This window comes from Pan paniscus, chromosome 12 (genome assembly GCF_029289425.2).
Source record: "Pan paniscus chromosome 12, NHGRI_mPanPan1-v2.0_pri, whole genome shotgun sequence".
NCBI classification, from domain to species: domain Eukaryota; kingdom Metazoa; phylum Chordata; class Mammalia; order Primates; family Hominidae; genus Pan; species Pan paniscus.
Genome location: NC_073261.2, coordinates 61,863,226 through 61,877,878, shown reverse-complemented (window position 1 = coordinate 61,877,878; position 14,653 = coordinate 61,863,226). Strand labels below are relative to the sequence as shown.

General features: G+C 38.6%; 2 protein-coding genes across 7 annotated transcripts in view; one reads left to right on the top strand and one right to left on the bottom strand.

Annotated features, from left to right (window-relative positions):
- Nucleotides 1–962: 962 nt before the first annotated feature.
- On the bottom strand, nucleotides 963–3,360 carry LOC130541227 (uncharacterized). The gene has a single exon (XM_057301300.1). The coding sequence runs from the start codon at nucleotides 3,358–3,360 to the stop codon at nucleotides 2,884–2,886; it is 477 nt and encodes a 158-aa protein (XP_057157283.1). The 3' UTR covers nucleotides 963–2,883.
- Nucleotides 3,068–14,653, top strand: part of AFTPH (aftiphilin) — a 67,970-nt gene continuing 56,384 nt past the window's right edge. For all 6 annotated transcript variants that reach the window (XR_609275.4, XR_609274.4, XM_003830896.5 and 3 more), the window contains exon 1: nucleotides 3,068–3,383. The gene's annotated coding sequence lies outside the window, so the exon portion shown is untranslated. The remainder of the gene's footprint in view (nucleotides 3,384–14,653) is intronic.

Genomic DNA, 14,653 nt, shown 5'->3' with positions numbered 1-14,653 from the left:
TCCCAGCGTTTTGGGAAGCCAGGGTGGGTGAATTGCTTGAGCCCAAGAGTTTGAGACCAACCTGGGCAACATAGTGAGACCCCATCTCTACAAAACATAAAAAAATTAGCTGAGCGTGATGACATGCACCTGCAGTCCCAGCTACTTCGGAGGCTGAGGTAGGAGGATCCCTTGAGCCCAGGAGGTTGAGTCTGCAGTGAGCCGTGATGGCACCACTGCACTCCAGCCTGTGCAATGGAGGGAGAACCTGTCTCAAAAAAGTAAAAATAAAAATAAATAAATAAATAAAATTTTAAGTAAATGTTTAGATACAGAAAGGACCTTGGGGATTATCTGGTGCATATTTCTTAAGCTGTGGTTCAAAGACCCTCTTCTGTGAATGAGCTTTAGGATGAGAAATTTGAGTGTCTGTGGACATAAGCATTTTTCTATAGAAAGAGCCAAAGCTTTTACTGTATTCTTAAAGAGATACATGTGCCAAAACATTATTTGTCCTAAGAGGGTTGAGAACCTGTGATCTGACTGTATTCTCTTATTTGTTATATAAGGAGACTGAGGTCAAGAGAGGTTGAGTAACTTATACAAAATCATAGTGACAACAGAACTGGTCATAGACCCAGGTTCTACGCATATTGCTTTTCCAGAACACCACCATATTGCTGAGGTTTTGTTCTTGCTTGTCTGTTAATTTCTTACACAATATAAAATGAATTAAATTGTTTTCACTTTTTAGTCTATTCCATCTTTTTTTCCCCTCTTAATTATCATTCACTGCTGGTTGGTAAGGAGGTGGTAAAATTAGTGCACTCATATATTGCTGGTGGCATTCTAAATTAGCAGTCTCTTGGAAAATAATATGAGATGATAAATTACCAATAAAACATTCATTGCCTTTTCGCTTAGTAACTTTTATACTGAGAAAAAAAAATTCTAAAATTGAACAAAGCCACACACACAAAATGTTCATCTAAGTATTATTTTATAATAGTGAAAACTATCCATATAGTGGTCATTCCATTGACTACTAAGCAGCCAATTAAAATTAAGGTTTTACATTAAACGATGGGTGGAAATGCTTACAACACAAAAGGGACACAAAATCTACTTAAATTATGATTACAAGTTTGTAAAAAGTACGCACAGGAAAAAAAACTAGAAGTAAATACAACAAATGTTAACTGGTAATTTTTTTCTTCTTCTTTTCTTGATGCCAAATCTTAGATAATGCAGTTATGGCCATAATTTTTAAAAGGTAAGTAAAAACAATACTGTCATTGACTCCAAATGAAATGGACTTTATATTTCCCACAGATTTATCACCTTAAAAACACTCAAATACTTTCCTTTTGTAATAAAATGTCATGATCATTAGGGCACTGTCTTCGGAATTACATGTAAGATTACCAATTACAAGTTAGTTGGCCAAATAGGTACTCAATTTCCCTATTACAAAATTGTAAGCTGATGGGTGGTGTGCAATTTAATTTAATTTTTTTTTAGACAGGGTTTCACTCTGTCGCGCAGGCTGGAGTGCAGTTTAAATTCATTTAGTTTAAGCATGTTCTTAGTGTAGGGTCTGCTTTAAGGTCTAGTCATATGTTCTTATTTTGATATTTCTGTTTAGTAGAGCTGTAAAATGAAAACAAGCATGTGTTCGTTTAAAATCAATTTCTAGTTTCTACACACACACAAATTCAAGCTTGCACACGAGCTAAACCAGCAGGGGGCGAAATACAATAGGCATAAATTTGACAAGCCATATAGATTTTTCTTACTTTAGTGACTGAGCAATAACACAAAATCCAGCATAACCACAAAGCAATTGATACTCCCATTTAAAGTGATGCAGTCTCCGTATATCTTACAGCGATTGAATAGTAAAGAGACAAATGCGGGTCCATTGGAGCGCTCCGAGTTAATTTGTCTAGAACATTGCAGAGGCGGGATAAATCGTGATGAACTGCTATTGTCCTTATCTTTCTCCTGATTTGTATAATTCCTCCACCCAAAGGGGTGGACACTTCTCTGTGCCTGAGGGGATGTTTTCCATTCTTGTTTCTTTGCGTAACTGCTGAGCTTTGCTGTTTTGGAACTATTTTAAATTATTCAAATTACTGATGCAGACGTTTGGCAAATATGGGCAGAATGAGGGGCCGGCGGGGGTCATGATTTGTAGGACCCCGGGCTCATCATCCGAGACAGTAATCATAATCCTGTAGCTTTGTAGTCTGATTGTTACACTGGCAGGTGTTCTAACAGATATTCATTGTAAAGGAGGAGGAAAGGTAATATTTTTATTACCTTTATATAAATAACAGTTGATTATTTATATAAATAATCAACTGTTCAGGACTGATGATGGAAACAAAATCGGTTACGACCTCTGTTCCAGAAATGCGTTTGAATGCATAAGTTTATGGTGATCTCTTTAGCTTCACTGGATATTCTCCGTAAGGGTCTATGAAAAACGACCACCTTCTCCATCCATTAGCCAAATTCCGGACTACTATTTTCCTGTCGGTCTCGAAGACGATTTGTCAGTTTGGCGGCTGCTTTCCCACCTTAAATTCTATTTATCGCAACCTCTTGTTATTTGTTAAATATCAGCTTCTTCCTCTGTCGGCATAAATTTAAAAAGAGGAAGAGACAGGCTGTGAGTGAAAAAGTCGTTTTTCGGGGCGAAAAGGGCAAGCTGACGAATGCTCTCTAGTAGGTTTTTGGTAAAAATGTGGTTCTATATTTCCAAACCTTTACAATTTTATTTGGAGAGCAAGAGACTTAATCCGGTCTTGAGCTGAACGTTAACCGGCTGGAAGGAGCACCTGTCCCTCGCCGGGAGCGCAGCCTCAACCGGCGCCTGAGTGCGGGAAGACGTCTATCCCCCTACAGCTCTATGACTCGCAAGGAAGTAAAAGGAAAGGGCAGCTTGCCCGCACCCAAAATGGCGGTCGGCGCTCCGCACGACAGCGCCTGCGCAGGGATAAGCGTTCTGTGACACCAATTCCCCTGGAGTGTCCTCCCCCACCCCACAGCACCCACCAGCGCCCGGTCCCGACCTAGCCACCTGCGCCCGGAAGTGACGTATCGGCGGCAGCGGTTCCCCCGCTGCATGATGGGAGAGTGTGTGGAGTGGGCGGGGGGTCTCCGCGGAGGAGGTGGAGGCGGCGGCGGCGGAAGAGGGCGGAGGGTAGTGGGATGGGGGTCCCGCGGCAGCGGTGAAACTCCGGGTGGGCGTCCATGGTGCTGCTGCGCTGACAGGGCTGTGAGCAGCCGGCCTTCCGCTCTCACCAGTTCCGCGTCGGAATAGACGGTCCTTCCCCGGGGAGTCAGTTCCTCCCCGGGCCCCTGAGCCATGCCCATCGCAGCCGCCCCGAAGGAGCCAGGTAAGCGCCGCCGCTCCGCTCCCCTAGCTGCGCCGGGGAAAGAGGGTGCGGGGACCGGGCCCGGCCCAGCAGCCAGACCCTCACCCGGGCCGGGAGCATCTGCCCGCCGCGGAGCCGGGAGCTGTGAGGACGGAGCTGGCTCTGCGGGCCTGCGGGCTCCCGGCTTGGGCTCTGCTCTCTTCTGCGGCGAGTGCGGGAACGCCGCTGGTGGCGCCCGAAGCGCACGGCCCCCTCCTCGCCATCCCGGGCACCGGCCGGGTAAGTGGGAGTCCTTCCCTCCCCGGCCACCGCCGGCTCTCCCTGCCCCTTTGCTTCCACCTCCCAAAGCTCCGCGCTGGCTGCGTTCTCCCGGGAGCTGTTCAGAAGTTTGGGGCTTTGCTCGGGCTTCTTCGCTCTCCTTCCCCCTCCCTCGTGACAGGTGTAAACACTGCCTCCTTCACCGAGGCCCGAGGCTGGCCGCGACCTGAGTGTGCTGCTTCCAAGGGTCTCTGAAGCAAGCGAATTAGGAATCCTCCAACAGGCAGAGGGGACAGCCCCAAAGCTCACGCATCCCTTCCTCAGAGTACCTTTTCTGCTGTCTTCTTGCACTCTTCAAGAAATTATCTGCGTCTCCTCTCCAGTTTGCGTTTGAAAAGTTGGACCATATTCCTTAAGTGCCTGGTTTGGCAGGTGCTGCGTCTTGCTTGGGGCAGAGGCAGAGCATGGAGTGAGGGGTGGTAGGTTCCTTGCTCTATTAGGAAAGTAATGGGGATAGCAAGGTTTTTTTTTCCTTGTTACTTTGTGCAAGTTATAGCTTGGTTATACTGAGTCTTTTCTGTTGGGGCCGAGGGAAGAACTGACTCATACATGTAAATTTTTTACTGGGCGGGGGGATGAAACAAAAGTAATGGTTCCGTTTCAAAGTTCTCACTTTAGGAGAAGTAAAGTAGAACTTTGGTTTTCAACTTCTCCTACTGTGTAAGTCTTCCTTCCACCTCCTATTCCGAGGATTTTCTTTGGTGGAGGGGAGACACAGAGTTTATCTTTGATGCTACACTTAATTGTTGCTTTCAGTTAACCTCTTAGACATTAAAATATATGCTAAACTCTAGGGACAACAAATGTTTCAACATTATTATGTTAATATAATTAGCACAGTCACGTACATTTTATATGCTTTACCAGTTTAAATGTTGGCTTTTTTAGTAGTCATTTTTAACACTTCGCAGAGGTATATTTGTTTAAACAAAGTGTCTGTGGTAGTCTCCTAAATTTTGTTCATAAAGATATTTCACATGGATTAAAAGACAGATCTTGTGTAAAACATCTAGCCCAGTAAATGGCACCTAGCAGATATTCATTAGCTGTAGTTGTTCCTCCGTGGATTAAATTAGATATATCAGTTGATCTTCAAAGTACACATATATTTTTAAATCTTCAAAAACCTCTGGAAAAAAATCCACTACAGTTCACATAATATGTAGGGCATTTAAGTTTTAATGTTTGCTGATCTTTTGACCTAGAGACTGTTAAAAAATAATCCTAAATCACAACAAGGATAATATGTCCTTAATAGCCTTGATACATCTTGCAGAATCCAGTTTTCGTTATGAAAATTGTATCGTGTGGGTGAATCATATCATAAAACATCATTTTACATTTTCATTTGTTCTGCTTGCATTTAGTGAAAAACTAGTTCAGAAATGTAATGACATTTGAGTACCAAATAATGTTTTATTTTGTGTGAAATCTAAAGTGCTCTCCTCAGCAGGCAAAGTCTTTGAATAGCTTCTCATTAAGGGATTGCCCGTTCTCTCCCAACCCTTCCCCCAGATCTCATAAAAGGAGGCCGCTAAGTATTTAGATATTTTTTAATCATCATAAATTATTTAAATAAAATGTTTATATTCTAATTTAATGTTACCTACACTTTGTAGATTAAAAAATAAAGGTTTTTCCCTCTATTCTTAGCACTTTCAATTCCTTTTTAAGTAGAATAGTGAACCTTTCTAGCCGGAACTTTATAAGTATTTTTAGTTTTTACACTATTTTGAAAATCTGGCATTGTATGGATTTTACATATCTCATTTTGCTAATCATTTTCTCTATCAGTTTGTGCATATATCAGATATAGTCACAAGTTCTTTTTCAGCTTTATATTATAATTGCTAACACGTGAGCAGTATATATGTTGCTCATATATATTGCTTCCTATGAGCAAGATAGTTTTCTAAATGCTTTATATACAGTGTACTAACTCAATCCACACAACAACCTGTAAGGCAGTAAGTAGTAGTATCCCTCATTTTTCAGAGAGGAAACTGAGGCACACAGATACTAAGTAACTTGCCTTAGGTCAAACAGCTGTTAAGTGACAGAGCCGTTTGCTAGACCATTTATATAGTCTCATGCAAAACTATACTATGTATTGTCTGTGATTTGTGCAATATGTAGCAAAAGTATAACAACATGCATGGGAATGATAAACACCAGGTCAGACTAAAAGTGACCTTTGGAGAACTTGAGAGGGATGAAGGATCTAGGAGGGGCCCATGGGTTTACAAACATATCTTTATATCCTTAAAAAAAATCCGAAGTTGACTTGTTAAGAGATTAAGATTTAACACACCTGGGTGATGGTTACTGGCTCATTCGTTATGGCTTTTTTCTCCCTAAGGTTTGCATGAAGTTCTTCACAGTGAAATTAAAAGTTTAAAGGCCGGGCACGGTGGCTCACACCTGTAATCCCAGCACTTTGGGAGACCGGGGTGGGCAGATCACCTGAGGTCGGGAGTTCAAAACCAGCCTGACCAACATGGAGAAACCCCGTCTCTACTGAAAATACAAAATTAGCCGGGTGTGGTGGCACATGCCTATAATCCCAGCTATTCGGGAGACTGAGGCAGGAAAATCGCTTGAACCCGGGAGGCGGAGGTTGCAGTGAGCTGAGATCATGCCAGTGCACTCCAGCCTGGGCAACAAGAGCAAAACATCGTCTCAAAAAAAAAGAAAAAAGAAATTAAAAGTTTAGGTATTTAACTTTAAAACATATATAAAGTATCACTCTTCTTTCAGCATTGTATATTTAAAAAAAGGACAGGAAAGGAGTTAGTATTATTTTGTGTTGACTTTCTTTTAAAATACAAGGAGCTTCTAAGTTAAAAAATGTTTTTAATTAAGAATTGTTTGCCTCTCCAGATTCCTCTGCATTAAATTCCCTTGCCTGGGCTCTTCCCTATTGCTGGCAACCATTTAACAGCCCTTTGTCACACTCCTAGTGTCTATTTATGGCCTTACCCTCCTAGGGTAGGGGCTCATAGGTCTGTGGATTAGACCTATTCCCAAGAAAAGGGAAAAGGTCAGAACTAAGTGGGGAGGAAGAAAGGAGGTGGGGAATCACTGCTTATTGATTTGGGATAATTGAGAAGAAGAGGGAAATAATGATTTAAGACTCCATCCTATGGTTGTCAGTCGCTGTCACCCTTGTTCCAAATAGCTAACTTGAAGATAAACTTTGCAAAGATAGATTGCTAATTAATTAAAGGTTAATTTACAAGCACTGTATTTGTGAATAATTCCCATAGGAAAATTACACAGTAAATGAGAATTAATTTACTGTAGGTTCTATTTATGTAAATATTTACAGTATACCATAAACCATTTCAATTAAATATCTACTGACACCATGCATGTTATCTTCTTCCTTTCATTCATAAAACAAGTATCTATTGAGCACCTGCTATTTGTCCGGCCCTGTTCTAGGTGCTGGGGATACTGAAATGAGCAAACAAGAAAAAAAATCTGCCCTCCTACAGCTTCAGTTTCTTTGTGTATATATGTATGTACTCACACATTTGTGTACGTATTTGGGACAAATAAGCAAATAGCAATAAAATAAGCAATAGCAATAATGGCAGATGATGTTAAGTATCATCAGAAAAATGGAATCAGTTTTGGGGGATAGGGAGTGGTGAATTTTTTGCTTTGAGCCAGTAGTAAGGGAGGTTGGTGGGGCTTGCTGTTTTATATAGAGTGGAGTCAGAGAAGGCTTAAACCTGAAGAAGGGGAAGCAAATAAGAAGAGTGGTAGAGACAGAAGTATGCCTGGAATAGTCAAGGAATTGTGGCAGAGAAGTCTGGGGTGGATAGAATAGGGTGAACAAGTAGAAGAGTAGTACAAATTGTGATCAGAGTTAGAGGGTGAGAGGGGCAGTGTTTTAGGGTCCTTACAGAAATTCTAATGACTTAGGCTTTTTACTGTGGGAGATGATAAGTCATTGCAGGATTTTTGAGTAAAGGTGTAAGATAATTTATGTTGTAAAAGGATCTGTCTAGCTGTTATATAGAAAATAGACTATAGGAGTGGAATGTAAGAATAGAAGCAGAGTCAGGAGAGAATTGTGCTGGTAGAGTTAAGAAGAGATGGTAGTGGCATGAACCAAGATGGTAGCAGTAGAGATGAGAAGTGGTAGGACAGTTTCTTGAACTGGAACCTGCAATAATTCCCTCATTTTTAAACTCAGAAAGCTTACAGAGCCACTCCCTTCTGAAAATTCAAGGCCCTTGCAACCTATGTTTCCAGCTTACTGCCTGTACCCTTCATATATCCTGTGTTCTAACCATATTTTATTATGTGTCTTACTGTTCCTTGATAGGGGCCCCATGCTTTATCTTTAATGACTACCATTTCCTCTGTCAATTAAATCCTTCCTATTTCAAATTTTCTCCTTTTTGAAGTTTTTTTTTTTTTTTTCACCATTCCTTCTCTTCCCAATCAAGTGTGATCTTTTTCTTAGAATCTTGGTAGCCACATTTTACTTCAGTGATGTTTATATTCTATCTTGCATTATTTTTGCTGTTCTCTTGTATTATTCTCCTTAATTAGCTGTAAGTTTCTTTAAGGTTGTGACTCCTTTTACTCAGTTCTACCACAGTTTTGTATGTAATAGATGCTCAGTAAATAGTGGGTGTATACATATTTAAATTTTTTAAAATAGTCTTATTGCAGAAGCATACAGGAGCATCATAGAAAATAGACAAGCAAAAAAAACAAATCACTTTTTTTTTTTCTGAGACAGAGTCTCACTGTGTCACCCAGGCTGGAGTACAGTGGAGTGATCATGGCTCACTGCAGCCCAGACCTCCTGGGCTCAGGCAGTCTTCCTGCCTCAGCCTCCTAAATAGCTGGGACCACGGGCGCACACCACCACGCCTGGCTAATTGTTTTTATTAGTAGTAGAGACAGGGTCTTGTTATGTTGCCCAGGCTGGAAAAATTACTTTAAAAAAATCCCTCAGCCAGGCGCAGTGGCTCACGCATGTAATCCCAGCACCTTGGGAGGCCAAGGCGGGCATATCACTTGAGGTTTGGAGTTGGAGACCAGCCTGGCCAACATGGTGAAACCCCGTCTCTACTAAAAATATAGAAAAATTAGCCAGGCATGGTGGCGGCCACCTGTAATCCTGGCTACTGAGGAGACTGAGACAGGAGAATCACTTGAACCTGAGAGGTGGAGGTTGCAGTGAGCCAAGATCATGCCATTGCACCCCAGCCTGGACAACAGAGTGAGGCTCCGTCTCAACAACAACAAAAAAAAGCAAATCCCTCACTGTTACAGTTTATATAATAATGCATATTTTCCTACACATTTTAATATATTTATATATGTGTACTTTTTACCAAAATGAAGACTTGTTGTAGTGTTTTGTAGTTTTTTTTGTTTTAAGTCAGTTTAGTCATCTAAACTAATATTCAAGGCCATATTCAGATTCTTCCCCAGTTCACCCAAAAATGTCCCCTGGCAACTGATTTACCCAAATCATTATCTACTTCATATTATGTTTTTCCAGTTATTAAAATTATGAAAAAATAATGTGCTTATTATAGAAAATTTGGGAAAATGTGGAAAAAAAGTAGAAAGAAAATGGGTGTGCCCATGATGGCAGGAACCCTTCTGTTTTAATGCCTGGCACAAAGTAACACTCAATAAATACATGTTAAGAGGGATAATAGAAGAAAAATATCACTGGTCATCATACTACAAAAAGAAAACTTAATATTTTGATTTTCTTCCTGTTTTATTTTTACTGTGGATATGTGAGCATGTCATACATATACATATGAATCATATTGCATTGATCTTTCTTTTACTTATTAAATTGTGAGCATTTCTCCATGTTACTAAATTTTCCTTAAAACATGCTTTTTGGCCGGGTGCGGTGGCTCACACCTGTAATCCCAGCACTTTGGGAGGCCGAGGTGGGAGGATCACTTGAGGTCAGGAGTTTGAGACCAGCCTGGCCAACATGGTGAAACCCCGTCTCTACTAAAAATACAAAAATTAGCCAGGCGTGGTGGCAGGCACTTGTAATCCCAGCTACTCGGGAGGCTGAGGCAAGAGAATTGCTTGAACCCGGGAGGTGGAGATTGCAGTGAGCCTAGATCACACCACTGCACTCCAGTCTGGGTGACAGAGTGAGACTTCATCTCAAAAAAAAAAAAAACACACACACAAAATGAAAAAAACGATGCTTTTTAATGACTGTGTAGAATGCCATTTTCAAGTTATCTCTGCTATTTCCCACTAATGTGGGTTTTCCAGATTTTACCATCATAGAAGAGCATCTTGGTGAAAAAGTTTGTACATAATTCTTTGACCTTATTGTTGATTATTTTCATAGGATCAAATCTTAGAAGTAGAGTTATTAAGTCAGAGGGAAAGCCTGTTACTTTCTAAGAGGTTATAATAAAATCACTCCTACCAGCAGTGGTTGGGTCCCCATCTCCCTCATTTCCTCAGATGATCAGTAATATGCAGTTTTTAAATTACTGGAATTTTTATTTTGAATTTAGGCTTTTCAGCAGTGTGGAATGTTTGCATAATTTAAAATTTTTGAATGATTTAAACCTGAGATATGCCTTTATTTGATATAAGATTAATCTTGCTTAATGCCATGCTCTTTTTAAGTTAACCTATTCTGTTAGCAAGCTATTTAAGTATAAAAAAATACAGTACTATCTTCTAGAACTATCTTGTCTAATACAGTAGCCACTAGCCAGATGTGTCACTTGAAATGAAACTAGCCCAAATTAAGATGTGATTTCAGTGTAAAATACACAGCAGATTTTAAAAACTAATGTGAAATATATCAGTAATATTTTACATTGGTCACATGTTAAGATAATATTGTGGATACTTTGGGTTAGATAAAATTTCATCTGTTTTTAAATGTGGCTACTAGAAGATTTTTAATTGCATATATGGCTTTATTGTTAGTTGGACAGCGCTGCTCTAGAAATGACACTTTTTATTTAGAGAAAAAATATAGGATTAACTTCACTCTTATAGAAAGGAATACATAGATTTTTTAAAATTACATATTACATTTAAACCTCTCAGTATATTTTTCGTAGTATACATGGGTTGCACGGTAATTTTTCAAGTTACAAGTGTTTGATCACAAACTATAACTTACTATGGTTCTTATGCTCTGAAAGAAATATGTGTAGGAGGACTTGAGGGAGGGTGTTAGAAAACTTATCTGAGGAATTGATCTTTCACCTAAAAATTGAAGGATGTGTGGGAATGTCTTAGGCACTGGGACTGTAAGTGCAAAGACCCTGTGGCACAAGGGAATGTTAATTATCTACCTTTCAGAAACTGGAAGAAGGCCTAGCCTAGAGCATTGAAAACAATAGGGGAAAGGAGGAGTAAGGCTGGAGAGATAGGAATGGTTTAAAGTCTTTGTTAAATATTTTTTTTAAAAAATCTTTATCACAAGAAGAGGATTGGCATGATCAAATTTGACTTTTAAAAAGATTACTTGGGTTGGGCATGATCAAATACTACTTACGGAGATTAGTTTAGATGATAATGGCATTCTGGACCAGAGTGGAGTCAGAGGTGAAAAGAGGTAGATATTCCAGAATTGAGGGATTTGTGAGGTGAAATCATTTGTTACAGATATTAAAGGATAAGGAGCTTTGTCAAAGGGGATCTTAAGTTTCTGGTATGGTAACTGGGTTAGAGAGCCCTGGAACATGACCAGCTTTAAGGAAAAAGAGCTTGAGCTCTGTTCCTGTTAAGCTCAGTTGGAGATCTTTGTGGAATCAAGTGGAGAGGTCTAAGCAGGGAACTGGCTTGGCTAGGCTGTAAAGATGAATCTGAGAGTCCAAGAATATGGTAATTATTAATAAAAGCCTTAGGTAGATGAAATTGTTTTGGGAAAATTGAGTAAGGATGAAACCTAGATAAACTTGTATTACTAATTTGAGTGTGTTTAATACCTATGGGAAAATTTATTTTGTAGCCCACTTTGTGTAAAAATGAAGGCAAGGAGTAAGATCAAATAAGTTTAAATACATACTGTTTGACATATGTGTAATTAAGTAGATAATCTTACATAATGCTTATTTGATTCTTTGGAAACATTTACCTTTTTCCTGCAGAAAATAAACTGGGCTTCCTAACTATCAAACAAGCTGAAGACAATTATGAATAGGTATTGATGTTTTTGCTGTATTAATAGATCTAGGCCAGGTGTGGTGGCTCATGCCTGTAATCCCAGCACTTTGAGAGGCCAAGGTGGGTGGATTGCTTGAGCTCTGGAGTTTGAGACCAGCCTGGGCAACATGACAAAACCCCATCTCTATAAAAAATATAAAACATTAGCCAGATATGGTGGCATGCACCTGTAGTCCCAGCTACTCGGGAAGCTGAAATGAAAGGATCACTTGAGCTCAGGAGGTCGAGGCTGCAGTGAGCTGAGATCACACCACTGCACTCCAGCCTGTTCAACAGAGTGAGTGAGACCCTGCCTCCAAAAAACAAACAAACAAACAAAAATCTAAGGAAAACTTACATAATTATCTTCATAAATATTGAAAAGGCATTTAAAACCCCATTTGTGATTTTTTAACAAAGCAACTTAAAATAAGAATTACTGAATAATTCTGTAAGACAATAAAAACATACACCTCAACTCAGAAATCAGTATCTTAATTAAGAGTGAATATTAGATTCCTGCCTATCACCATTGTTATGAGACTTGGAAAGGAAACGGTAAGTCTACCCCAATTTGCTAGTGATGTGATGGTATACTATATAACCACCAAGAGCTTTTGTTTATGTAAATAATGCTTGCCAGTTAGGGTGGAAGTGAAGACTACCATTTACATGAGCAGAAAAAGGTAAAATACCTAACAATAAACTTAATAAATGTGAAAATTCTATATTGCTAACAGATTCAATTTTTATGTTATATAAAATTAACAATTCTATATTTAGGTAATAAAAGTGATCCTTCCTAAGTGATTGACGAATTATTTACCACTTGTTATTCTTTAAATCATTCTAAGTGACGTGATATTTTTCAAAGCAAAACTCCTAGGAGTAGGATTTTTAATATTTTCATACATTTTAGTGAAGCCACAGTTTTTTAAATGGTTGAAATGAATAGTGTTTCTGCCTTAGCCACCCTCCCAAGTGAGGTTTTTGGTGTTTTCTTCTTGGTGATTGCTTAAGTTTTGTGGTATTTTCACTTTTGCTGTGGTTTATCATTTCTCATCTTGTTTGTTATGTGGATGCAAAAATGTTGACCTGGAGTATTTGCAGCTAAAATACTTCTGCTACAATGACACTCAAAATCTGAAGCATTGATTTATTTTCTTAAGGCTTTTGTTTTTAGTGGCTATTTATAAAAAGCAATGAACTTATTAAGAGATAATTTAACTCTTTTTACACTGAACTCTTTTTATACTTTTTACTATTTTTTGATAATATCTTCATTCCAAAAAAAAAAATTACTAAGAGTTTCAGGTATCAAAAATTCATATTTTCTCTCGCCTGAAGCCCAAACAGAATATTTGAGTATTCATCACTTCTTACTTATAGTTAAGTTACCACTTCCTCTTCTTTTCCATATTTCAGATTCTGTGCCAGCAGATGATAGTTTTCTGTCTCATTAGGTTTCATAAGTTTACATAAAGCACAGGGCAAGTGTTACACGTAACTAAAAAGTTCAGATTTTAATCAGATTAGCAGTGACCCTGGTTTCTGGAAGTAGGGAAGTTTTTTGTTGTTTGGTGTTGCTGTTCACATAAGCATTTCTTTATGTTCATCTGCAAGTGAAACTGTGATTAATTCTTTAAGCTTGTTTTTTTTTTTTTCTGAGAATTCCATAACATTTAAATTATATACTAATTATAAGTGAAGCTTCAAAAAGGAATAAACAAATGATTTCATAAACTTTCTGGTTAAGTAGAAAGTAGCAATATTTCCAAAATGGAATTTCCCAAATCTAGAGCTGTCTCAAATACTTATGTGTTGTTTCAAAAATTGTCACAGTGCTTTAACTTTGATCCTTTTAAGTAAATTTTTCAAGTTTCATTTTTAAGAAGAGTATTGACGATTTAATATTGTAAACTCCTTGTTTTTGAAATCTTAAGAAAGTTAAGTTTCTTAGTGCTAGTCTCAGATAAATGTGTACAACACAACTTTAAACTATTTATACAACCAAATCATAAGAGAAAACATTTTTGTAGGAAAAAGTACTACTGCAGTGATTTACCTATATCAATGAGTTTAGCAGTTCAGTTTAGAAACATTTATGTCATCCCTGGAGTTATAAAGTCCATTGGCATTCCTGTACTCTGGGAACTTAACACAAAGGTTTTCAACCTTAACTAACCCATTTAGTATCATCTTCAAAACTTTTGAAAAAGATGTTTGGGTCTACCCATTCTATTAGAGAAAAAAGTTAATACAAAGCTAAGGTTGAGAACCTATTAGGGGAAAAAAACATGGAAACAAATGTGATTTGCTTTGTTAAATGTAATAGGAAATAGATATAAAGGAGGATTAATTCAGATAGGAAACCTGATACAACGAAAAGAACACTGGCTTTGAGTCCCACTTTCCTTACTTATTCTTTGTGGGACCGTGAACAGATTATGTGACTTGTTTCTTCCTCTGTAAAATGGGTTTTTGTGATTAAACTGAATGTATGAATAAACTGGTGTATGAATAAGTACCTTGCACAGTACCTATCACATAGTAACTTAGTAAATATAGGTGATCTCAGTTCTCCAGCCTTGATAGAAAACTTTATGCCTGAATAGAATTTTGAAGGCTTAGTCAGTGGGTTCTCTGGACATATAAGAACAATACATTAGAAGAAATGACATGTGTGACAACTTAGAGGTAACCGTGCCAGTGGAGAATCCAGAGGTAATTTTGTCTGGCTGGAACAAAGAGGGAGTATCTTAGCCATGTTGGCTAAGATAAGGAGTTTT

Excerpts from the sequence above, each read along its gene's own strand:
- LOC130541227 (XM_057301300.1), bottom strand. The coding sequence starts at position 3,360 with ATGGGCATGGCTCAGGGGCCCGGGGAGGAACTGACTCCCCGGGGAAGG.